Raw genomic sequence first — 25318 nt, 5'->3', positions numbered from 1 at the left:
AAGTGGTACCTAATAATTTAATAGTTAGGCATTCACTCTCCTGAGTCAGCACTGAGTGGATTTCTAAACGCACCTTACTGTTGTGAGTTGTGTCCATTCTTCTAGCTGATATTTCTCAATCATTTGCCAGGGAATAATTGATAGGGATAGATGAAAAAATCACTGATTTTCTATCCTTTGGAGATGTGGCCTTCAAGTCAGGACATGGACTTGAAGAAGGTTCCTAATTAAAATATGCTTCCTTTAGGAGTAATACACAAAAACGTTGATAAACACCAGTAATCAGACTGAGCAGAATGAGGTCAATGATGAAGCAGTACGTGTATTTTGCAGGTATTTATTAAGAAAAACCTGGATAAAATATAAATACTCCATCATATAAATATGATGGTGTATTATATAATAGCAAGAGAATCATCCATTCAAACGCAAACGTATGAGAGGAACACAAAACACACAGTGAAAGTAATGAAGGCACCTGTGAAAGCGAGGCCTGTTGTTATTGCCCGTGTGCTCTGGCCCAATCCCAGAGGGCTGTCAATACCAAGCAGAGGGCTGTAATTAAGACGGGTGTTTTTGCACTGTGCTGGTAGGAGAGCTTTGTGGTCCTTGTGGCTGGCCTGGTGGTGTCTCTGCTGGCTTCCCATTACAGCCCGGGGGGCTTGGTGCCTTTTAAACACAGCAGGGTAATAATGAACAATGCCTCTAAATAACACGGGACGTCCAGCACAGAAGTCGTCTACATCAATGAGCAGAAGGTGATCGCCCAGAGACTGCACTTAAATCTACAGTGACCAGTGAGTGTTGCCTGAGGAAGGTCTGCTCTTGTAGCCTTTCATCAATCAGGTAAACAACCTCAAGGTCAATTTTAAACTGATAAATCATTTCTACAGCAACGGTGGATAATTACACAAATACACTGCCCTGCTCCCAAAACTGTGGCTTTAACCAAGGTAAGTTGTGTCAATTTATCTTATTGACAGGTATAACTTAGAGACTTAAAGTGGGCAGTTATTTCTTGAAATCGATTTGTCTACGTTATATAAATGTAAAGCAAACTCAACTCTTTATTTCAGTGATCTTTTTATTTGTATAAATTCTATTAATCTACAAAATGTTTCTAAATGGGCTAAAATGCAAAGTACCGTTACATTCTTATTGCTGATGCTTTTTTTTTTTTTAACATACATTCACTTATAATTTAACCATTTAGAGAGATGTATATTTCACTAGAGCAGGGTGTCTACAAGGACCTGAACCACCAACTAGTAACTATGGCCAGGGGCAGACTGGCAACAAAAAAGTACCCCGGGAATATTCCCCTGGGTATAATTTACCACTGACCTAGGGGGAGGGGGGGAGGTTGTCCCAACTGGTTAGCCACTAATGATATAAAGCATTTTATATCGTTTACATATTTTAGCGATCGACCTGGAAACACGCCAAGATGATCGATGGCCGGGTTGGACACCCCTGGTATACAGGCTATGCGATGCTGCGGTTGAGGAAGAAAAAGCGGCTCTCATCAGACTGGCCCGCTTGGAAACGCGCTGTCCGCCCCTGACCATGACACCGCCTGTTCAAGTACGCCGTCATTTAATACGAGGAATTAGAGACAGCGAAGCCATAGATGCTGAATGTTCAGTTTCTTCCTGCAACAACGTAAAATTTGCTGAGTACAGAGAATTTATGGCTGTTATACATCAAATTGTTCATCAATCCATCATCCAACATCCAACGTCATATGCACTACAGGGCTGAACACGCCCGGAACATTTCCCAGTAAGCACAGGGCACAAAGAAAATGTTTTCCCAGAATAGTATGTTAGTCCATTGTCCAGAACTCACAGGTAATACTGTGTCTATTAAAACACCATTCCGCCGGTTGTTTTTTTAGTCGTTTGTTTGTTACTGGGAGAGCATGAGGCTGTGCTTGTAATTGAAGCACCGGTTCATTACAGCAAAAAAAGAAAAGAAAAAAGAAAAATCATAGTACTGCAATTGACTGATTTATTTTTTCCCAGAACAATTCGTCCCGATGAACACTATTCGACAAAGTCTTCTGGTTGCAAAGGGGAATGTCCACCAGGCAGCAAACCTTAGCGATGAGCTGACACCAGTCGGTAAGACGCACACCCGGCAGTAACCGACCCGATATCGCCATCTGGCGGTCTAGTCCAGCCACAGCTTTTGTGTATTTGATGGGAAAATTTCCTCCTAAACGTTTGTCTGTCTGTTCTTCGTCCACAAGGAACAGTACAAACAACTTGGGCAATATAAAAATGGACGAAAGCAAAGCTAAATTTATTTTAAACCCAATTCTGGGTAGGCGAAGTGAGTATTCCGTATGAATGTCTAAAGTAAGTAATAAATGCACATAAAGGAAATAATTACAGTAAATATAATTACAGAAATAACTATAGATATTGTAGTGGGAAAATAAAAAATAACGCTAATAGTTTAACTATTAAGTTAAGTCGCGCAACAGGTTATGTACCACATGATATCGGACAAGGGTCAAAATCCACCAACGTAATGGAAACCGACCAGGCACAATTTGTTGGTAAGACTATAGGTGCATTTTGAAAAAACTGTTCAATACAATGAAACACGTTTGAGTTAAAGTTCTGCTCCACCTTTGTACTTTATTGTGAAGCTGTAAAATAGAAAGAAAAATAATTTGTTAGGTACATTTCTAGTCATTTTTATACACGGTTCCAAATTGCATTTACAAAAGTATTTAATTCAAATGAAAACTAAACCAAAAGTTTGGCCTAGGTGGTGAAAAATCTTATTGGTATATTTGTTCTTCATGTTCATCAGTGGATTACTATCCAGTCGATCTTCCTCTGGATTACCACACCTTGAGGATAAGTGCAGAGAATTTCTTGTCATGTTTGGAATTTAACTCAATCCGCGAAAATTATTTTCTTCTGCCGAGTGGTGAAAAGGTAAGTGAATTTACGTGAGCAATTTATTTTGAGCGAACGTTACCTGACGCATAGCACGCTGGACTAGTGTGACCTCATCCGTCCAGGGTTTGGCTAGGTCAGTCCTGCATCTGTTCTGTGTGTGTGTGTTTGTGTGTGTGTTGGGGGAGGGGCGTGTTAAGGTTAGGGCTGGGTAGGGGTTACGGTCGTCATGTTGGAATTAGAGTTTTCCCCATAGAAATTAAATCAAAGATATAGTTACCGTGCGTGTGTGTGTCTGTGTGCTTCCTGGCATCCCATCCAGAGTGCACCCCTGTCATGTGATCTGTACTGGCTGGAATAGGCTCCAGGCCCCCAGTCACTGGTTAGAAGGTAGATCCATCATTGCCTGAATAGTTGCCTGTCACATTTATTTTGCCTTAGGATTGCTGGGGTCCTCGTTCATAAATAGATTTATGATGAAAGTCAAAGTTCTGTATTCAACCCTCACAGATGACAGTAACGCAGGACAGTGTGTGTCAGCTTCCACTCTTCAGTGATGATGACCTAGCGTGCGTGGTTTTGGCTCTGCACTTGCCTGAGGACCAAACACACGGTGAGCAGCTCGCCAGACCCGCCGGCCAGTTGTGGTCAGGTCTTCTCCCATGTTCTGTTCTTTCAAGCAAGCAGTAAGTCAGCTGCTGTCCTTTGCTGTGAAGAAACGTTTTTCTCCCCTGCAGTGCTTGCACTGTACCTGGCTGGGAGATGGTGGGCCCTGAACGATATCTTAAAAACATCCAACTCGTCCAGGTCCGGGCTGATGCTGGTAAATCCTTACTCAAGACGTCCTGATTTACACTTAAATAACATTGGCGTTAATCTCTGTCAGCGAATGCTAATCCATGCGTATCTGACAAAATCAAGCACACTGGGACACTTCAAGTCATAGCAGTGAATAAAGAAAACAATCTTACTTAGTATTTCCATGACAAGGCCATTGCTTTGTCTTTGGATTGATTTTGTCTATGCGGCAAGTTTATGTATAACATGTGTGATGTGGGTTCAACAGGTTCAGTCTGCTGAGGAAAGACTGGTGCTCTTTGTGCTCAGTCAGATCATTTTTGGGACTTTGGAGCGACCCATAAGTGAGACCATTTACTTTAGCCCTCACCCGGTAAAGGAAACCGGCAAAATTATCTGGGTTAGTGGGGAGGCCGTCGGCTTCTACACGATCAAGGAGAAAGGTGAGAGAATCTGGTTTAAAAAAAAACCAAAGATGTATTCATATAGATGCGTAGTGCGTAAAGATACATACGAGATAAGATCGACTATAAACCTCCTATCCACAAATGTAGGGCCTGACTGATTTTAATGCCAGGGGGCGATGCAATGAATGATATGGTCCAACCATGAAACCAGTTTATAACGATGCACCACAAATAGGAGAAAATAATAAAATAGTGCCATTAAGCATCAGGTAAAATAGTTTTTTTATGAGTTTGTCTGGAATATGGTTCTTTGCAGTCAATGTTCAGGATTTATTGTAAGACACAATCAGTGTAAAGTTAATTGATTATTTATAATTTCCCTACATTTTCTGTGTGTAAGAACTGATGAATAATCACTAACTATTTCAGCAGTGTTCTGCAATGTACACACAGTTTGCCGGCGTGTAACATGTGAGCTCTCATTGGGGACCGAACATGGTCTTCTGCAAAAACAAAAGCAGCCCACACAAGCAGCCAGCCACAAATGAGGTGCTTACTGAACTACAGCGGGTGACATAAACATTGAAACAGACCCATATATCCTTATCTGTACTGAATATTTGTGATTACTTATCATATTGAGATCTTAAGCCAACTTCCTTATAGGGCTTGGATGGGAGAGTTACTTAGTTCAATGTCTGACACACATTAGTTCAGCTGAATATGGCTGTTTAAAGGTTCCACGTAGCATGGGGAGCTCCTGGTGGTGGCATGGTGGTTAATGACATACCATCATAACCTGAAGGTTGCTTGCTGAAATCTTAGAAGGTCCCTGCTGTAGTCTCTGCTATAGTCCCTGCTGTAGTCCCTGCTATAGTCCCTACTATAGTCCCTGCTGTAGTCCCTGCTATAGTCCCTGCTGTAGTCCCTGCTGTAGTCCCTGCTATAATCCCTGCTGTAGTCCCTGCTGTAGTCCCTGCTATAGCCTCTGCTGTAGTCCCTGCTGTAGTCCCTGCTATAGTCTCTGCTGTAGTCCCTGCTGTAGTCTCTGCTATAGTCCCTGCTGTAGTCCCTGCTGTAGTCCCTGCTATAGCCTCTGCTGTAGTCCCTGCTGTAGTCCCTGCTATAGTCTCTGCTGTAGTCCCTGCTATAGTCCCTGCTGTAGTCCCTGCTATAATCCCTGCTGTAGTCCCTGCTGTAGTCCCTGCTATAGCCTCTGCTGTAGTCCCTGCTGTAGTCCCTGCTATAGTCTCTGCTGTAGTCCCTGCTGTAGTCTCTGCTATAGTCCCTGCTATAATCCCTGCTGTAGTCCCTGCTGTAGTCCCTGCTATAGCCTCTGCTGTAGTCCCTGCTGTAGTCTCTGCTATAGTCTCTGCTGTAGTCTCTGCTGTAGTCCCTGCTATAGTCCCTGCTGTAGTCCCTGCTGTAGTCCCTGCTGTAGTCCCTGCTATAGTCCCTGCTGTAGTCCCTGCTGTAGTCCCTGCTATAGTCCCTGCTATAGTCCCTGCTGTAGTCCCTGCTATAGTCCCTGATATAATCCCTGCTGTAGTCCCTGCTGTAGTCCCTGCTATAATCCCTACTGTAGTCCCTGCTATAGTCTCTGCTATAGCTTCTGCTATAATCCCTGCTATAGAATCCTTTGTTATCTTACTTCAGTATGATATCCAGCTATAAATTGGTAGCGAATTTAACATTTTGTATAAAAGTGTCAGATTAGTGTCTAAATCTCTCTGCAATGGTTCCCATACAAGACTGTGCTTATCTAAACAATACCAAACTGTGTCATTTATTATTTTATACACATAGGATAGTTTACTCTTTCTCTCCATTTCTCTCCCTGTATATGCCTCCATGTAGGCAGGCTGTGTGACCGATATACAGCTCAGTGCTACCTGCTGCCTGTACTGGACACTGTATTTGTCCGAAGCTCGTGGAGAAGGCAGGGCTTTGCGCTGAGGATGCTGGGAGATTTCTGTTCATCATTCTCCAATGAGAGAGTGGTGGGCATCAGCTACCCTGTATCAGCTGACATGTACCAGGGTGAGTGCGGAAGATTCCAGAGCCAGAACCTCACAATCAGACACAGTCCCTCTCTTGGGTCACATGGGGTAGGTTTGTCTGAGCTGCATGCAGTGAAACTGTTAATCAAAGCTGTATGATTCATATGGAACAACTAACCAAAAAGAGCAACTCATATATTTGCATGATTTCTAAGATAAATGGATTGCAGATATGAGAAACATCAAAGATATAGTTTATAGTTTCCTGCACAGTGCTTAAGTCAGGAGTAGATCTGAACCTGGAGCAGTGAAGAACAGCAAAGGCCTAGTCCAGGTTCTTCAACCTTGAATACCTTTCTATTACTTTGTTTTAGACTCTAGTCCTTGACTGAGGCAGATGATCATGTGGAAGGGAGGAAAGATTATTCTGTTAAGTTTCTGGTCCGGTGATTCACACAGTTGTTCTCCCTGCTATGAATAAGGGTGGGGAAGTGTTTCTTTTGAAACATCTCATGTATTACTGTTATCTCTGTGAACTAAGACACAAAGAATTTTTACTACATCATCACTGTCAGGGATAAAAGAGAAAAGGCTGTTACCAGGATATTCCCTGCAGCTCCAAGCATGGATGGACATAGTTTATTAACAAAACCACTATTACTGCTTCTTTACTTTTAAATCATTCTCCATCCACATACCCCAAGAGCAAAGTTAAGTGAGCAATTACTCATGTGAGCCAATGAGTAATTTATGGGGTATGGTTATACATAAAGCTGAGCATCCACCCATTCTCTCTGATGTTTACTTGGTGGTGGTTAGATAGCAATTTTACTGTTATTCAACTCAGCAAAGAATTTAAAAGCAGATCAGTTATTTACATTTTTAGTATGTAGCGCTTGAGTGCTCTGTGTGTGAGGTAAAAAGCATTAAACTCGCTTCTTCCAGTGTGTAGGAAATATCTGAGCACCCACGATGCTGAGCAAGAGCGTCTTTATGAGGTGGAGGCACCTGGAGACTGGAGCCAAAGGCGAAATGTATGGCTAACCCTGCAGCTGGGCTGTAACCCTTAGGCCTGTCTTTATTGGCTTATATCATAGACGTGCACCCGGGCAAATCCAGGCAAAGGTTGACAGATAAAGTAAGTGCCTTCCATAATTCAGCAGTAGACTGGAGAAGTAAGTAAAGGATATAATTGTGGGTTACAGTCCATTGATGCTTCAGTGTATAGGATCTGTCTGTTTTTGTCATTTGCCTAGAAAATGATAAAATATGAAACATGACTCAGTGAATCCATGAGATGCATATATATATATCCATCCATCCATCCATCACTGTAACCGCTTAATCCCAACCGGGGTCACGGGGGGGGGGGACCAGAGCCTATCCCAGGAACCACCGCAGGGCACACACACTCACACAGTCATACACACACTCACACAGTCACAAGCACATAATTACGGGGCCAATTTAGATTCGCCAATTAACCTACCGCGCACGCTTTTGGACTGTGGGAAGAAAACAGAGCCCCCGGCGGAAACACGGGGAGAACATGCGAGCTCCACACAGAAAGATCCTACGCCCAACCCAGGGACCGAACCCAGGACCTTCTTGCTGTGAGGCAGCAGCACTAACCACTGTGCCACAATCCTAAGGCAAAATAAGTGTGACAGGAAACTAATCAGGCAATGATGGATCTACCTTCTAACCGGTGACTGGTAGGGTGACTTGGGGCATGGGGCCTATTCCAGGCAGTACAGATCACATGACGGGTACACTCTGGATGGGATGCCAGGAAGCACACACACACAAACACACACACACACACACACACACATACTATATGGACAAAAGTATTGGGACAACAGACCTCTTAGTCATTGAAATCAGGTGTTTCCTTCACACCCATTGCCACAGGTGTATAAAATCAAGCACATAGCCTTGCAGTCAGATTTACCAACATTTGTGGAAGAATGGAATGTTCTAAACAGTTCAGTGAATTCAGGATTGGTGCTGTCATGGGATGCCACCTTTGCAGTATCTCAGCTGTAAGTGGTATTATTGAAGAGCGAAAGCATTTAGGAACAACAGAAACTCAGCCGTTGCAGACCACGTAAAGTAATAGAATATGGTTGGCAAGTGCTGAGGCACATAGTGTGTAAAAGTCACCTGTTGACTTAATTATCGCAGAGTTCCAAGCTTCCTCCGGCATTATCTCCAGCACAAAAACTGCGTGGTGGGAGCTTAATGGAACAGGCTTCCATGGCTGAGCAGCTGCAAGCAAACCTCACATTGCCAACCGCAATGCCACGTGTCGGATAGAATGTTGTAAAGCCTGCTCCCACTGGACTCTGGAGGAGTGGAAATGTGTTTTATGGAGTGACGATTCATGCTTCTCTATGTGGCAGTCATACATAAGTCTGGGTTTGGCGGATGCCAAGAGAACATTACCTGCCTGACTGCATTGTGCCAACTGTAAAATTTGGTGGACGAGGGACACTGGAATGGAGTTGTTTATCAGGGGTTGGGCTAGGCCCCTTAGTTCCAGTGAAGGGAACTCTTACTGCTTGCAAGTATGCCAAGACATTTTGGACAATTCTAGGCTTCCAACTTTGTGGGAACTTTGATGTTCATGTCTGTTCCAGCATGACTGTGCCGCAGTGCACAAAGCAAGGCCCATAAAGACATGGTTGGGTGAGTTTGGTGTGGGAGAACTTTACTGGCCCACATAGAGCCCTGACCTCAACCCCATCAGACACCTTTGGGATGAACTAGAACGGAGATTGTGAGCCAGGCCTTCATGTCCAACATCTGTGCCTGACCTCACAAACGCTCTTCTGGATGAATGGGCAAAAAAATCCCACAGATACCCTCCTAAATCTTGTGGAAAGTCTTCCCAGAAGAGTGCCAGCTGTTATAGCTGCAAAGGGGGGATCAACTCTATGCCTGTGGATTTAGAATGGGACGTCATAGAAGTTCCTGTAGGTGTAATGGCCAGGTGTCCCAATACTTTTGTCCATATAGAGTGTAAATGTGTATACAGTCTGTTTAGTTTTGCTTTCATACAAAATAGTAGACAGCAAATGACAATGTATTTCAAATACAATAACTGCATGCATTTATGCAGGAAAACACCATTTTATGTGGCTTCTTACTAAGCACCTAACCTGTTAGGGTTGACAGTGTAATTTTTAATTTTTATGAAAGTAAACAGACTCGAAGTATTCAGACAACGAAAGACGATCATCATACTGATATTATATAACGAAGTACGTTTTTCGTCTCCGGTTACTGGAATGATCCTTAGTCCTCAGGTTATTTCTTAAGACCAAATATAGTGCTAACAAAAGAACTGATTAAACATTTCAAAATGAATAAAACTTATCTTAACGGTGAAAAAGGATCTACTAATAATTAAACGTCATGTTGTCCTTTTCTCCTCGTGTGCATATATGTGTGCATATTTACATAAACAGAATAATAGTAAGTAGCATAACAATAAATGCATGGCATAAGTTACAATAATAGTTTTGGTGGCTGAAAATGTATGAAGGGTAGGTATTAAATTTGAAAAACGACATATTCCCGTATGATTATTTGATTCACAACTCGCTGCCTCGGTGCGTATCTATAATCAAAACTCCACTAAAGTACAAGATTTCCAACATATTATTAAAAAAATTTATAAAAAAAGACACCAACACACTTCCGCCGACTATCCCGGAGCTCCGTGACTTTACGGAGGGGGGAGTACGTGGACCGTACCATATCTGCAAGGGGGGGTCCATTACTGATATTTTTTCCACCGGTATAGGTGGAATATATTAGTTGTTATGAATATATATTAGGTAGGCCTAATATGTAAAAAAAAAAAAACATCAAGGTTGATATATTCCAGAAAGTCAACGTTAAACACTAGAATTGTGCTTTGGCGAAACCCGGACGCCGTAAGTAAGACCCAGGAAATATCTGGGAAGTAAGTCGCGGAAAACCTGAAGAGAATTAGAATCGCGGTGCCCTTCTGCGCTTCGCTATGAGCCGTATATATGAAAATAAAGCGCTGCAAAATAAACCCGTGATAAATGAGAGACTAGATTACCCGTGGCGACCCTCTGCACATCAGAGGTAATATTAATTTTACTACACAACTTAGCAAACGCAACGCAAGCGTTTCAGAGAAGATGCATAAAATCGATGTGCAAAAATACTGCAACAGAAGTATACCAGCAGTGGACATGTAAATATAGACGTAATTTCAAAACAAAGATATTTATCACATGTTAAGATGTATGAAAATAGATATTTAGAAGCATATTCAAGTTGGGTTATAATAACCGTAAAATAAGGAACTTCTTCGCAGCCCTACTTTACTGCGGACATTGACGTATCTGCAAAAGTCTGATTTTAAATAAATCTGGTCTTAAGCTTTTGATTTTGATATTTTCAGTGGTCCAGGTGTTATTTTGGAAGGAAAGCTGGTGGATGTGTCCCGGCACGTTATTACTGATGTCAATAAGCAGAAGGTAATCGCACCATCACTAGGGCAGGAAAACAAAACACCCGGGTGCCTCGTTCTCGATTTAATTATAAACCGGAAACGTAGCTAAGAGTTTAATGACTGATCTTTCATGTGACAATTTCTTGTGTATGCTGACCTGGACAGGACCGCTACTACATTCTGTACGTTACACCAAGTCGAGTCCATCGGCGGAAGTTTGATTCCAAAGGCAATGAGATTGAGCCGAACTTCAGTGAAACACGGAAGGTCAACACGGGCTTCCTTATGTCCTCCTTCAGTAAGTGCTGGGAATGTTCCATGGATCTGGTGGTGTATTTTTAGACCTATACTAATCATTGGAGCTCAGGGGCTCGGAATAAGGCAACATTAGTCAATTGAAGTTATGAAAAAATAGAAATGCTAATTGGCATATAGGTGCTAACAACAAGAAATGCCTGAAATCAGGCATTATGGTGCTCAGAGCTGTAGGTCTGAATTAGGCCTGATCTGTGCATGGAATTTGCATCACCTCCCTGGGTTTGTATTTTTTGAACTAATTCAGACAATTCCAGTTCCAAACTCATAGTTCTGTCTAAAGTTGAGTTATAGCATTTTTCCAGAGGATAATATGATATGTAACAATTCTAGTAACACTAATTGCTTTAAAGAGTTTTAAAGAGACCATTCCATTTTCTCTGTGATTCAGAGGTGGAGGCTAAAGGGGAGAGTGACCGGCTCTCTGAGGACGAGCTGAAGGCGGTAGTCCGCAAGGCGGAGCTCTTGAAGGTGACAGAGACACACGCACCCCCTGGTACCGTGTCCTTCTGGTTGCCGGAGGGGGAAATGGAAAAGACGGAATTAGAACCCGGGCAGGACATCAGACTCAAAACCAAAGGGGACGGACCGTTTATCTGTGAGTGATTCCGGTGACGCCGAGGTGGAGCTGTAGTCCACAACCCTGGAATCATGTTACTACTCTGACTTCATGTTTCAGAAGTTAGGAGGTGCCCCGTAAGTGTATATAGCTGTGACATGTTTCCCATCATTATATATTAACAGTATCACCCAATACCATCACACTAAAGACAAGCACAACATCCATGTTTCATTATGTTTGCGTCACCTTTATGATGTACTGCCATAAAAGTGCCCATAGCAACGGTTTTGTTTTCTCAAGCTTTTCTATAACCTTGTCTGATGGAATTTTGTTGTTTAGGAGGGCTTTATAATAATGCGTATTGACTTTGATGCTGATACTAATTGATAATTAACAGAACTTTTATTGGCTTTAGTGAGAATGGAATGGCAACATTTCTGATACCACAGACCATCTCATTGTTTCAGTTTCCTTGGCCAAATTAGACGGGGGCTCGGTAACAAAGTGTAACTTTGCTGGAGATGAACAGACCGGAGCTTCCTGGACCGATAAGATCATGGCGAACAAAGCTGGCAGCGACAGTGTGGCGAAATGTGAAGGGGGGGCCGAGGGGGTGGACGAAAGTGAGTGGGTAAGGATGGCTAACGCGGCCGAACCGGGCAGCGGCTGACTCGGACTGGGCACTGCTCAGTGCGAGCTGGTATCCACATGTCGAAAGAACGTCATGCCGATCCGTCAGTTTAAATGTACAACTGGATATGTCCACTGGAGTAGTTCAGGCAAGCAGCCGTTAACATTTACATCTCAGATCTTGTTGTATAACGACATGTCTTATCGTATGACTGTTGGCTGTATGACATTGCTTATATAGCATAAAAAAAATAAAAATAAATAAATAAAATCATAACAAAAAATAACAAAAACAAGAAACACAGTGTTTGTAATCTGTATGTTATATCACCGTACTACTTATTCTGTTTATGTAAATATGCACACATATACACACAAGGACAAAGAAACAACATGACGTTTAATTATTAGTAGGACTTCTTTCACCATTAAGAGAAGTTTAATTCACACTGTAATAGGTCATAAATTCTTTTGTTTGATTTATTAGTTACTTTATTTTAAATGTGCTATAGAAATAAACCTGAACTAATCCTGATGTTCAGATGTCTGTCAGAAGATTAGGTGACAGTTAAACCCATCATACCTGCTATCATTTTCAGTGTATACTGCATTGACTTTTGTATTGTGTTCTAGGATGACTGAGGAGGTTTATGAACCTGCTGGAAATGGATGGTCTATGAAGCAGAAGGAAGTTAGCCTGCATTCCTTACCACTCCTCACCGTCAAGATTTACTGTATTTAAATTTACATGTACTTACCACCTTTCTGAATCTTTGGAAAACCTTTATAATAAAAATGTTTCAGTAAAACCATTGTGTAGTTTACCTAAATTTAACAATGTCACCTCGCATCTTACCTGGTGAAAAGAATGCGAACACAAGGCTGCTGATGATATTGGTTATGAAATCTACTGGAATATGAAAATATTTTTTCTTTATGGGCCAACAAGTGTAGAGTCATCACAAGCATTTCTTGTCATTTGTCGTTGGATAATTGAAGATGGGGCCAGAAGATTATTTTAATCACACAAGTATTACTAAATGTTTGCTTGATGACCATAAGTGTTATGAAAAATACGCTTAGAAATATAAACCGGAATATCACATTTAAAAGTCCAAGTCAGATTATTTTGAGCTTGTTTTCTTTTGGACTTGCTGTCTGAAGGCCACAGTGCTCCTTGTATGGATGGCTCTGGGTGTCAGCATCAACACCTCGCCGCCTTACAGCTAGTGCCCTGGGTGGGGCTCACAGCTTGGCAAGCTGCTCCTTTATGGTTGTGTGTGATAAATGATTGGCTGACACAGGAAACCCAGGGCATCCTTTTGCATTCTCCACCCAGCGGAGATTCATAGCTGTGCAGAATGACATGGTCCTCAGTATTGTATGTGGGCCAGAGTGCTTGTCGATGCTGAGTCTTAGTTGGCAGGTGGCTGCACTGCACAGCCTCTACTCAGCACACTTACTCCATCCTACATCTCCTGTTTAACACTCTAAAATAATAACGGCAAAGGACACAGGCGTAGGCGCCTCCTCACAGGATGCGGTCGGAGGCTGCTGCTTGTGCCTCGAAGAGGCAGAGGACAGACTCCAGATGGCCACTGCGAATGTCTTATGCTGCCTCAAACGGGACGTCCTTGTTCCCCAGGACAGCTGCAGGGTCTCCTGTTACATCATCACACAGACTTTGCACATCGGGCAGGAAGTAAACAGCCCGGTGAGGCCAGACGTGCTGAGTGGAAGCATGTTCGCCCACGAGATCCTACACTAACTTAGAGTCACTTACATAGGGAGTTACACAGATACCATGTGATAACCTTGCTCTCGTGACGAAGCTGATCAGGCCCCCAGTGTACCAATGTGGTGCTAAACAGGAATTTAGTGTCCTGTGGGGGGGTGCCACAAAGTGAGTTTTACATCCCCAGAGTTAACCTGATAGAGTCGGATTAACTAATCCTGCATGAAGTTAAATGTTATTATGATGGTGGTTGTTAACTTGGCAAGTCATCTTGGGGTTTCTTAATCAGTGTCTGTGAATGTTCTGGTTAAAGTAGGTAATAAACAGGTAATACCTACCCACCCCTGGCTGGCAAAGTATATCACATGTGCCCTGCAATGGGGTGAGAGCCCAGCTGGCGTGTCCCCTGTCCCCTGCCTTGTGCCTCACGCCTCCCCGGGACTGTGTACTGGATAAGCATTTGGAATAATTAAAAGGACAGAAAGACTGATCTTCAATGACACAACACCACGTACCTTGGTCTGTTTTATTTTGATAAAAGGATTTTTTGACAATCTAGAAAATTTCCTATATATGCAGTTAAAATATTAATAGACAGACATAATAAACAGATAAATGATATTTGTTTGAAAATTCCTATGTTCCTCCTCAGTCTGAAGTGTTAAAAAATTGTCCCTGATATGGTCGTATGGACCCAGCAATAGACTGAGTAACTGAACAACAACCACCACTGAGGTGAAGGTAGCGATATGCTTTTTTCTTTCCTGACCGGTCACCACTGCCATTTCTTGTATTTCCGGAATAAATAAATTCTTTGGAAATTCACTGTGAAGTTCATTTGTCCGCCGGCTCTCTTTGGAACCAATCCAGAACAGTCTGCTTGTTTTCCTTTACCCACTTGATGTTGGCCCCCGTCCTCTCAATGGCCTGCTCGAGGGCCTGCGTGGCAGAGCCGAAGGAATCCGGCCCGTGGTCCTTCTGGAACTGCTTCAGCTATGTGGAGACAGATGGAGGTAACATCAGAGAGGACCTCAGAACGCACCCGTCTGCCGCTCTGTCACAGCGCTTCTGTGTCACATCTGTGTCAAATGTCAGAAGTGCCCATCCCACTGGATAAAGTGAGGTCAGAACCTCCCTAAAGAAGCTCAGCGTAAACGACAAACAATCAACTTTAGAAGTTTGGTCTCTCCATGGTAGCACTTTGTTTACCTTCAGCTTGATACAAAACAAAACAGCCAAAACAACAGACAAAAAAAGATGTTTGGGATTTCTAGAGCTTTGGCATCAAAGTACTGGTGCTATACAGACATTTATTGGAATGGTACGATGCACCTTCACCTGTTTAAGTTCCAATTCTGAGGAGAATCTCTCCGTCACTCCATCAATGAGGTTTCCAAGTGGCATTATTCCCCCACCATACCTAAATGAGTAAATATACATACATTGAACAGCAGCTAAAAGAATGTACTAGCTTGGGTTTCCCAGTCATACATGATTATGTAAGTGGCAACTGAAGCACTCGAAATTCTAAACAAGGAAATGGAAAAAAAATTCACAAAGCAGGAAATATGTATATCAATTAAAATCTCTGATTCCTTGGTAACCAGTCTAACCTTTGTACTAGGCATTATTGTCTGTCCCATGCTAACCTAATATTGTTTTATTGTTTGGTGAGACTACGTGAGACTCATTATGTACGTTAGTTAATGATAAACTGATGGCCATAAGTTCATATTCATAAATATCAAAACAGGGAGGAATTATTTCCAGGATTATCAACATTGTATCAAAATCTGTCTTATTCAGAGAAACTTGTTGGGACTTCCTAATGTTTTCTTGCATTACATGTCAGAAATAAGGACTCACTCTTGGATTATGTACGTCCAGTGAGACTGGACAAATTCCCAGGCTAATGACTGGCCGGCCACGTTTGCCGCAATGTAGTTCACAGTGGAAACAAAATCCATCTTCCTTATCTTACTCGGATCCAGAGTATATGTGAGGTATCTAGAAGGTAGAATAAAAGTTTTGAAGTAGAGTACATAAAGGATATTACACTGAAAATGTGGTGGTTTCTTCTTGAACCCACTGGTAAAAGCATGTATTGCCATGGCAACCATGTAGTCCGGATAACTCTGACCTATTTAAGATCCAAATGTTCCTGGAGCAGGACATTCCGTATCTGAGCTTGTCTTTTTCACTTGCTATGGTGGCATTTATGTACGCCTCCCACGCGAAGTCCCATTCCTTTTCCCCTCCAACAGCTATGGCGCTGCAGTAGATGGCTGACTTCAGGTTTGATTGTATCCTGGAACAATTGATGAGACATTAGAAAAGTTCTCTGTTGACAGTATAAAAGAAAATTAGATCCAGATGGTTATTCCTTTGTCAGTTTAATGAAACTCAGTTTGACAAGGTAACTTGAGAGTTTTCGTAGCTTATTTCTGCTTATATGCAGCATAACTTGTGATGTCATGTGCTTTGATGGGCCACAGTACATAGAAAATCATAGAAGTCAATCCTGGACATCCCCTGTTTTGTCTTTGAGAAAGTAACAAAAACTTTCTTATGTAAATTAATTGTAATTTTCCCTTTATTTCTATATGTTCATTGATAAATATGAAACATAACCGGGCAGATGGGATGCCTTCTTACGCATTCTTTTCCGGGTCGTCCATCCAGCCCTTGAAGAAAGCGCTGGCCATGTTTTGGCACTCGGGAAGTTCATTGGCACATGCAACTGAAATGGCATTGATCTGGTTATACCTGCGAGGAACAAGATCGCGCCAGTTTCCGTGAGACAGACGGTCAATGTCCAGATAGCAGCTCCTGTAATAAGGTACTATGACTCACTGTTCAGCATGGTCTTCTGGAACTGTGGAATTGTCGGTGTAATTTTTAAAGTGCGTATAAAGGGGGGTGACTTGCTTTCTCATATAAGCCTAGAGAAGAAAAGGCAAAACACAGTGTCTCTCTATGTTTAATCTGTGATATATGCTCATGTCACATGCCAGTGTGAATGTAATGTACTTGACATTGATATTGCAGAAATCACTGACCTTCATTGGACCATAAACCTCGGAGCGATCGAACATGAGAATGAAATATTTCAGGTTCCTCAACCCGAACTCCCACGGTATCAGCTCTGTTTCATTGTAAAGGAACTTGGTTGTGTTTAAAGCCAGAGTGGTATTAACATGGTGGGCTCTAGATGAGAGAACCATCAGCATTGTATCAGTGTTTGTTAAATTCCAGGGAGCCTCACACCTACATGATTAGACTGGCAGCAAGAATTTTGTTTTACTTGCATGTTTTTTTTTTTTCCATCAACGCTACTATTCAAAAATAACTGGAGTTAAATGAAAAAAATCACCATCAAGTCAAAGAATATTATGACTATTTTTGCTGTTAACATGTAAGTTGATTAGTTTACAGTGTGCATGCAGTTTTGTTTTCGAAGACTGTTGTGTAATAAATAGTATTTAATGTAACACAGTGACGCTGCCAACGGGCAGAAAATATTGCTCCAATACTGCAGTAGCTCCATAATCTACTTGGATCTTTTTGGTCCGTATGGTGGTGTTATGGGATTCTGAGCACTTGGCTGTGATTAGACAGAGTTATCAGAACAAGGAGTCAGTATGAACACCTGCATGGAATGACATGAATCATGAACGTACCGTGCAAGATTAAACGCATCATCAATAAGCTGCCCTCTGTTGATGACTGGAATTTCCTAAAAGCAATTAATTCATTTTAATTAAAACATAGAGACACTTACATGCTGAATCCTCCCACATATAAATCTCAAAATGACATAAATATTAACTCATTTTTAAAAAAGGGTCTAACATTAATGTAGAAATACACATTTAAATAGAAGTATTAGTACATAGAATACTTTTAACGTGTAAGCATCTAAAAAGCTCAGTTGCAGTAATGTTATTGACAAGATCAAACACCTATTCAATCTAAAGCATAACAGCAACATTTTAGCATTAAAAAAGTCCATAATGGGAGCCATGCCTGTGACTTACCTGAGGATTCATGTTGAGCTGTTTAAGGAGTTTTTCCCAATTCCCCTGATCGTAGTTAACTCTGTAATATCCAGTGTAGTAGACATTGGCCAGAAGCCACTGGTCTTCTTCAGTTCGGTACTCTGGCCTTCTGACTTTTTACACAGTTACAACATAATAAGTACAATGCCTTCGTTAGACCTTAAATTTAGTCATAACAAACACAGTTTTATCGTGATGAAATGTCCATATGCATTCTTAGCCTTGTATCTATGTGAAATGTAATTATTGTAAATATATCAGTATTTATGTGTTAATGGTTATAAAAAGCCTTAAAAACGACAGTAGTTCCTTACCTGGACCTTTTTCAGTCACCGGGTCAAACTTGTAATCTGGTTCATTTGATCCTGACTTTAACATAAGAACTGGAACATACCATACAAAGCTGTGGAGATGGAAACCATTTCAGAAAACAGATACGAGACACAAATCGAGCTAGAATCGTAGAACAGGGTGATTGAAGTGAAATGTTCCTTCATCTGTCCTTCTCCCCCAGCTTGCGTTTTTTGCCCACTGAGATCTCCTGTACTATGGGGGAACAATCTTGGCTTGAAATCCACACATTGAAAAGCAGAGAGAGTCAGCCATACAGGCTTTTCGGCAGCATGGGCATTCTCGGTTTATAGCTGTTTCTGTGCAGCAGCACGCTGTAATGTGAAAACTCTGCATCACCACTGTCACCGTGGCAACCGTTGCCAGATTTGTGAGGTCACAGGGATTCCACTCGAGCGGCGGGACGTACTTGCGGGTGGATGTTTGATTGAGCAAAAAGTGCTGCTGTGAAACATCCCCAGTTTTGGTGTTAATGGTTATGAGCGGGTAGCCCATTTGCTGGGTCCATGTCTTCATCACCTGTGCCACATTGATATCAGCAGGTCCTAAGGCCTAAAATAAACAGCATTTCAGTTAGACAGAAGTGTCATTATACTGTACTTTCTTAATGCTAATTTTGTGATGCGATCACTTTTAAGGTTCACTTTCCAAGCTTACCTCCTGTAAGTGTCTCCAGAAGTCTGCAGCCTCAGTGTTGCTATACTGATAAGCTTTGAGATACGTCTGTGAAACGGCAAAGTACATAAAGACACATTTACACCTTTAATGCTCTAATAATGACACCTAAACCTCAATTTTCTGATGTGTTTCAAACATTCAGCAATGTGCAGGTTGTTAATCCAGCTGGAGGCAAATAATAATATGCATCACAAACTAATGAATACTGCGATACTATATTCTGAAAAGCCTACTAAGTACCAGAGATGGAAAGTTCAGGTTCTGAATGTAAAAATCCAGACAAGATTTTGTTTCAACCACCAGTTGAGTATGAAGACTGACAGTCACAGACAGTACTCAACTGGTTGGATGAAGCATTTTGCATGCTGAGCATTCTAAAGAAATACAGTATGTCACCTTAATGCCCTTTTGGAAGACGGTGTCTTTCAGGTATATGGACAGCATCCTTAATATCGATGCCCCCTAAGTGACAACCAAAAAACAAACAACACATCAGATATTCCACATATTAGTCACCTGATGATAAATTACAAATAAAAATGAGTATTTGTTCTACTGTAAGGTTGTGGCAAAAAGGACCCCCCCCCCAAAAAAAAAAGGTCCCATTTGACTTGATCATGAGAGCACCTTGCTGTAGGTGATTTGGTCAAACTGCTGTGTGATGTTAGCAGGGGTCTGCACATCCTCTGCTCTGGGGCTGAGGGGGCGGGACGTGGCCAGGGAATCCACCTGAAGCGCTGGCTGGGTCTCATAGAGGACGAAACGGTCGCTCTGGAAACAGGCCCCACCCCCCAGGAGTGACACACGGATAACCAGCGCGACATGGAACAAAAGACACTTTCGCATCACTTAAGGCAAACCTACGATTTTCCATTCGGGGTGAACGCTGTCGATCCCGATATAGGAGATGTATGTCGCAAAGCCCTCATTCAGCCACAGATCGTTCCACCACTTCATGGTCACCAGGTTCCCAAACCACTAATCGGGAGACGGACAAACAGAACAACAGCATTGGTTAAAAATGACATGGTTATTCCATCTGCATGCAAACACAATTCATAGCTATGGGCAGCTCTTTATTTCTGTATTTAATATTTGGTTTCAGGTAAAACTTCATAAATCTATTTTCTCTTCTCATTTTACTTGAAAGGCAACAATTTAATCTGTTTGATTATATTTATGTGCAGCAATAAGGGCGTCTACAACCCCCCCATTTAATTGTCTACCTCATTCACGATGTATAGGGTTTTTCTGCTGTTTGCACATGTATTCAATTATGAATATGAGAACTGGCAACACGTAGGCAAGACACTATAAAGCACATCGCCCAGCCTCCCGTACTGCTTGGGTACATGTCATGCTGTTAATTGTAGTAAAGATTTGACTTGACTCAGCCACCACTGCTGTACCTGATGGGCCAGTTCATGGGAAATCACTCTGGCAATCCACTCCATGTTTGCTGTGGAGGAGACGCCTTCTTCGTAGAGCAGGGCGCCCTCACGGTAACTTATCAGGCCCCAGTTCTCCATGCCGCCTGCGCTGAAGTCCGGTATTGCGATTTGCTCTGTAAAGCAGATCAAGCAACAGAAAGATCCAGATCACATTGCCGTCATTTTCCTAGTTCCAACTCCAAGTTCACAGAGGATACAAAATAATGTTCGTAATTATGTTCTTAAATCATTCTACCAGCACTTATTCTAGTAGGAGCTTTGCAGAAAGAAATTGTTCTATACATTTAATTTTTGAAAATAAAGGTATGGGCACAAGGTAGGGAATACTAGTAATAATAATAATAATAATAATAATAATAAGAAGAAGAAGAAGAAGAAGAATTTTATCTACAGTAAGCCTCCCTAAAGGAGATTTCATGAAAACACCCACCTAGTTTGCTCAGTGGATATTTTATGTCATAAAGTTCCTCGAAGGCAGGCAGGATGCTTTCCGCAGTCTTCTGTGCGTAATCTGCTTGACCAGCGCTTATGGCTTCTGGCCGCGCCCACGTCTGCAGAAAAACACAGGCGATTCAGCAAGGAGAGGAGAGGCTGATGACAGTCCTACACACAACGCCACAACTATCTATTTACACGAGAAACACTGGTGCTAAATGCAGGCGACCGAATGCCGTTCTTGAAGGAAATTGTAGTTTTAAAAGAAATCTTTTAACAGATCCATGGCATATAGAGACTGGGACTTGAGGCAGGCCGGGGCAGCAGAGGGGCACAGATATCCTGACCGATTCGGGGACGCTGCCACACTACAGAGGGGCCTTGCATAACATTATAGATTAGAGGCTCGGGGGACCCAAGTTGACATTTTGTCAGGGGGCCCAGAATTTCTAGCTATTCACCTGGAGACTGCATTTATTTGGCAGCCTTCTGATGTGACAGTTTAGGGAACCTGAATGACATGCAAATACATGTTTTGCCCTTTAACATAAATAACACGAGCGGAAATCCCTCGAGCACCAGGCCGAGCCTCATGAAAACTCTCTTATGTGGAGCCAACTCATCCTACACAATTATCAGTAGATGACACAGGAGACACATACACATACATACGTAAAATACACTCTAAAGTACAGTATAATTCTTTTGTACAATGTGATTGGTACCTCGGGGCTCTGGCAGGCCAGGGTTACCCTGCCAAATTCTGTCATCATTTAACGAATTTGGCCAACATCAGTCAATTCCAAATCACTATTCATAAATCTGTATCAGATCTTAAGCTTTATGGCCTGAAGAAATATCCCAAAGATATTTTCACTTTTTGCTCTACAGAGGGGAAGAATAGAACTCTCTGTACCTCCTTACCTGGTTCATCAACAAAAACAATGATTTAACTCAATTGCTAAGGAACACAAGGTACATACATAAGATACCTTAAAGAAACTTGAAAGCGAATAGTTATCATACTACAGCAAAGTGTGTCCTCTGCATTTAACCCATATGTGACATTGCAGGGGCAGTTAATTTAGCACACAAGGAGTGGTACGTTGCTCAGGGTACCTCAGTGGTACTTGTTGGGGATTCAAACCAGCAAACTACAGGTGCACTTCCCTAACCATTATACCACCACTGCCCAAAAACTTCCCACTGGTGTCATGGTGAAAAGTACCTCATAAATACATGTGTACACAAGTCAAAAGTAATCATTCTTGAGATCTCACAGAAAATATAAATAATATATACAATACAAAATATTGCATTGTAGTCGTGACAATTTATCAAAGCTCAGTAATTAATGCTTTTAATGGGTTGACAAAAACACTTTAAAAACATGCAGTTCACCATCCTTCCAAGTTAAATGTAGATATGGTGAGCAAAAACACATCCTTTGATTTCCAGTTCTGGATGTCTACTGGGAGGCCAGTGGGGAGCAGCCTGAGGGCTATGGCAGGGAGGAACAGCTGCGGACGACCCAAAGCAAAGGTTTACAGCTCATAGTAACTTGGTTCAACATTAAAACAGTAGGGTGCAAAAGTGGACTGCACCAGCACTGCTGGATATTATGCATCCAGGTTTTGTGCATGATCACACGGGAACCAGTAGGATGCTTGGCCACTTTAGAGGTCACTGCATTCGCTTCCAGACTTCAAAATTAAGTGAGATAGAGACTAGATTAGACATACACTTTATTAATCCCCAAGGGGAAATTCATATACTCCAGCAGCAGCATGCTGATAAACGCAATATTAACTAAAGAACAATAATTTAAAATTTAATTTGAATTATTGTTCTTTAGTTAATATTGCGTTTATCAACATGCTGCTGGAGTGCAGTGTGCTGACCTGTGAGGTTTTGGTATGGATCAGTCTTATCCAGCTGACTAACAGGCAATATGCTGCATTATAGCTATTTTTCCATAAAGTGGTAAAAAGTCATCCAGTACGACAACAGTTCATAAAACTGTAAGCCTTAAAACTGTAACTGTAAACTTTACATTAAACTGTAAGCCTTAAAACTGTAACTGTAAACTTTACATTAAACTGTAAATATTGTAAATATTGTCAAGTTCTGGTTCTTCTGATGCATGCTGGCCAATATACTTTCTGAATTTTCTTTGTTTCTGTACTTGTACTGCTGCCCCCACAGAAGGAATCTTCTGCTTATGGACGTGACATCGCATGAAAACTCTAGCCAAACAAAATATAATACTTGTGAATTTTTTTTGTTCTTTGATTTCAGTCACAAATTTTGTGAAATTGATTGGCCCTTGTGGGGACCAATCATGTCCTCATAAGTCAAAACAGGCTGTGTGCAGAGATAACAGTAAAATGTAAAGAAATCAAGTTTCACAAAAACATATAAAGTTTTCAAAATGTTCATAGACAACCTTTGCCCAGAAAGAGCAGGATGACATACCCTGATTTGACTGTTTCCCAGCGCTGGTATTCTTTTGAATTCAGAGACTGTGAAGGCTAAGAGGTAAGTTGACATCTTGTGAGTTGGATTAAACTCAGTAACAAGCCATGTCTCTCCATCGATAGTGATCTCAATGTGACCTGTTAGTGAATTGTTGAAAACATCGATCAATGATCTTTTAAATCTAAGTATTCATGCTCAGAATGAAAAAAGGAAAAAAAAAACTTCACTTTGAGGACCCAAAGAGAGATACGACAGCTAAAAAACATCATTTGATGACAAATGAAGAGTGAGTCTCTTTACCCTTTCGGTTGGAATTACTCAGCGCTGTGGTTCCATCCCTGTGTATTATGGTGACATTAAATACAGCTTTCATGGCTGGTTCATCGAAACAAGGAAACACTCTCCGTGCATCTGTAGGCTGCATCTGGGTTGTTGCTAGGAATCTAAAAGAAGGTGATTTGTATAAATTAATAATAAATAAGCAAGAAACAAGCAACGAACAAAACACTTATAAAGAGTGGCTTGGTAAATGTTGCAGTTGGCCATAGCCAATAAACAGGGCTGGGTTGTAATATGTAAGCTTGTACAGAAGAATTGACTAGAATTTTGTTCAGTCTTGAGTTCCTAAGGAAAGCTTAATGGAAAAAGACTTGGAATGACTGTAATGTGTGCCTGTTCTGTGTGGGGGAAGCAGTGCTCACTCGTTATAAGACCATGTGCCTTCTCTTGGTCATACGAGGCTAAATAATTCTTTACTAACTGGCTACTGAATGTCCACTTAGTATGTAAGCACACAGAAATCTTACATAAGTGGTGGATAAATAGTTTTGCAATAGATGCTACATTTGCTGGTAAGTTATGATATGATATGAAATGATATGATTTTACTTACTTTTTGAAAAACATTTTCCTAACAAGCTTAAGGATTATTATATGTGCATAAACATAAAGTTATGTAAAAAACATACTCTCACTAAAGGTTATATGGGGGAAATTAGTCTATTTACCAACACTGGAAATGATAATTGTGTTATTTTTTTAGTGTATTGTTTTTAACCTACAATGGCTGGTCTGTGTAGGTTGAGTCCAACCTTACCTGTCTTCCCCGTCCACTGTGTATTTACTCTTATAGAATCCAGTCATGTCATCCTTCAACTCCCCTTCAAACGCTGTGAAGAGTGTGTATGTCTCACCAGCTTTCAACACACCATCAAGTTCAATTTCCATGAAGTTGCTGCTGCCCATTGTCAAGCTGAGTTTTCCACGCAGTTCTGTGTTCCTTCCATCAGATACACGGTACTCCGTCACATTCAGGTCTTTGCTGTGGAGAAAGATCCTGTTTGTGTTTTTCACACACTTGAAGATCACGGTGGAATTGCCAGTGAAAGCGAAGGTCTGGTTCGTAATGTTGGTCACCTGGACGTGAAAATGAGGCTGCAGATACAACTTGTACATCTGAGGAACTAGAGTGTCTGGTAGCCTCAGGTTCGGAGGCGGCCCGGATGGGAACGGCGTGGTGGCGGGGGGCGTAGGTGGCCGGCGCGGGGGATCGTTCGACATCTCTATTTGGTAGATGACCACCATTGCCACCATGGAGCAGACGGCTGAGGCCGTCACCACGCCGATACCCACGGCCAGAGCCTTGGAGAAGAGCAGTCCTTTAAACATATCTGAGCCTCGTGTGGGCCTCCTGAAGAAAGTCTCAGCTAAAACAGTGCTGCAACTTTTAATAGCTTTACTGCCGTGCTCTGACCTCCCATAAACACACCACGGGCCACACCAACACGCACCTAGTCAAATCAAAGTGATTAAAAATTAAATGTTTCCAGTCAGCGAGCACCCGGAACAGGTCGATGTTCACTTTAGCCCAATCATTCCTTCGGTTTACTGCATCTGGAAACCGTCCCCACCCACCTCGGCCCCTGGGAGCAGAGAACCCTCTGGGCAGGGGCCGGTGCTGGGGCGAAGTGCATATTCGCATGTCCCAGTGATCCTCAGACTGGCTGTGGGTGT

General features: G+C 41.9%; 3 protein-coding genes across 7 annotated transcripts; 2 read left to right on the top strand and 1 right to left on the bottom strand.

The window, feature by feature from the left end:
• Positions 1 to 608: 608 nt before the first annotated feature.
• On the top strand, positions 609 to 7397 carry fam169b (family with sequence similarity 169 member B). 4 transcript variants are annotated; one of them, XM_072698405.1, is made up of 10 exons: positions 609 to 797; positions 894 to 953; positions 1424 to 1584; positions 2025 to 2123; positions 2824 to 2951; positions 3423 to 3525; positions 3650 to 3735; positions 3979 to 4153; positions 5975 to 6157; positions 7063 to 7397. In XM_072698405.1, the coding sequence occupies exons 4-10, from the start codon at positions 2039 to 2041 to the stop codon at positions 7185 to 7187; spliced, it is 885 nt and encodes a 294-aa protein (XP_072554506.1). In that variant the 5' UTR covers positions 609 to 797; positions 894 to 953; positions 1424 to 1584; positions 2025 to 2038; the 3' UTR covers positions 7188 to 7397. The 4 variants fall into 4 exon arrangements, with proteins under 4 accessions (XP_072554506.1, XP_072554505.1, XP_023671107.2 ...); XM_072698404.1 differs by having other exon boundaries at positions 792 to 953; XM_023815339.2 differs by lacking the exons at positions 609 to 797; positions 894 to 953; positions 1424 to 1584; positions 2025 to 2123 and adding an exon at positions 2196 to 2334.
• Positions 7398 to 9930: 2533 nt separating this feature from the next.
• arpin (actin related protein 2/3 complex inhibitor) lies at positions 9931 to 12928 on the top strand. Of its 2 annotated transcripts, XM_023815349.2 has the most exons (6): positions 9932 to 10239; positions 10562 to 10637; positions 10778 to 10910; positions 11319 to 11525; positions 11957 to 12120; positions 12753 to 12928. In XM_023815349.2, exons 1-6 carry the CDS (start codon positions 10148 to 10150, stop codon positions 12759 to 12761), a joined length of 681 nt encoding a protein of 226 aa, XP_023671117.1. In that variant the 5' UTR covers positions 9932 to 10147; the 3' UTR covers positions 12762 to 12928. The 2 variants fall into 2 exon arrangements, with proteins under 2 accessions (XP_023671116.1, XP_023671117.1); XM_023815348.2 differs by having other exon boundaries at positions 9931 to 10239; positions 11957 to 12928.
• A 1438-nt stretch (positions 12929 to 14366) lies between these two features.
• anpeplb (alanyl (membrane) aminopeptidase-like b) lies at positions 14367 to 25089 on the bottom strand. Its single transcript, XM_023815342.2, has 20 exons — positions 24402 to 25089; positions 23606 to 23748; positions 23303 to 23442; positions 20823 to 20943; positions 20351 to 20505; positions 19806 to 19919; positions 19569 to 19712; positions 19338 to 19403; positions 18921 to 18986; positions 18673 to 18815; positions 18227 to 18315; positions 17892 to 18025; positions 17535 to 17590; positions 16914 to 17061; positions 16708 to 16796; positions 16510 to 16620; positions 15995 to 16162; positions 15721 to 15861; positions 15193 to 15274; positions 14367 to 14847 (listed from the first exon to the last, which is right to left on the bottom strand). The coding sequence occupies exons 1-20, from the start codon at positions 24971 to 24973 to the stop codon at positions 14689 to 14691; spliced, it is 2841 nt and encodes a 946-aa protein (XP_023671110.1). The 5' UTR covers positions 24974 to 25089; the 3' UTR covers positions 14367 to 14688.
• Between the last annotated feature and the right edge of the window lie 229 nt (positions 25090 to 25318).

Source organism: Paramormyrops kingsleyae, chromosome 13, assembly GCF_048594095.1.
Source record: "Paramormyrops kingsleyae isolate MSU_618 chromosome 13, PKINGS_0.4, whole genome shotgun sequence".
NCBI lineage: Eukaryota > Metazoa > Chordata > Actinopteri > Osteoglossiformes > Mormyridae > Paramormyrops > Paramormyrops kingsleyae.
Note: the sequence above shows the minus strand (reverse complement) of the source record. Positions and strands in the feature narration are given on the sequence as shown.

Bases quoted from the DNA above. Each gene is read 5' to 3' on its own strand.
- anpeplb (XM_023815342.2), bottom strand. From the start codon at position 24,973: ATGTTTAAAGGACTGCTCTTCTCCAAGGCTCTGGCCGTGGGTATCGGC. The intron at 18,987-19,337 runs GTGACATACTGT...GCCGTTTCACAG, and splicing joins TCTTCCAAAAGGGCATTAAG to ACGTATCTCAAAGCTTATCA. The intron at 14,848-15,192 runs GTGAAGGTGCAT...GTCTCCACATAG, and splicing joins CAGAATTGGAACTTAAACAG to CTGAAGCAGTTCCAGAAGGA.
- arpin (XM_023815348.2), top strand. From the start codon at position 10,148: ATGAGCCGTATATATGAAAATAAAGCGCTGCAAAATAAACCCGTGATA. The intron at 10,638-10,777 runs GTAATCGCACCA...TGACCTGGACAG, and splicing joins CTGATGTCAATAAGCAGAAG to GACCGCTACTACATTCTGTA. The intron at 11,526-11,956 runs GTGAGTGATTCC...TCATTGTTTCAG, and splicing joins AGGGGACGGACCGTTTATCT to TTTCCTTGGCCAAATTAGAC.
- fam169b (XM_023815339.2), top strand. From the start codon at position 2,202: ATGGGAAAATTTCCTCCTAAACGTTTGTCTGTCTGTTCTTCGTCCACA. The intron at 2,952-3,422 runs GTAAGTGAATTT...CAACCCTCACAG, and splicing joins TTCTGCCGAGTGGTGAAAAG to ATGACAGTAACGCAGGACAG. The intron at 4,154-5,974 runs GTGAGAGAATCT...GCCTCCATGTAG, and splicing joins CTACACGATCAAGGAGAAAG to GCAGGCTGTGTGACCGATAT.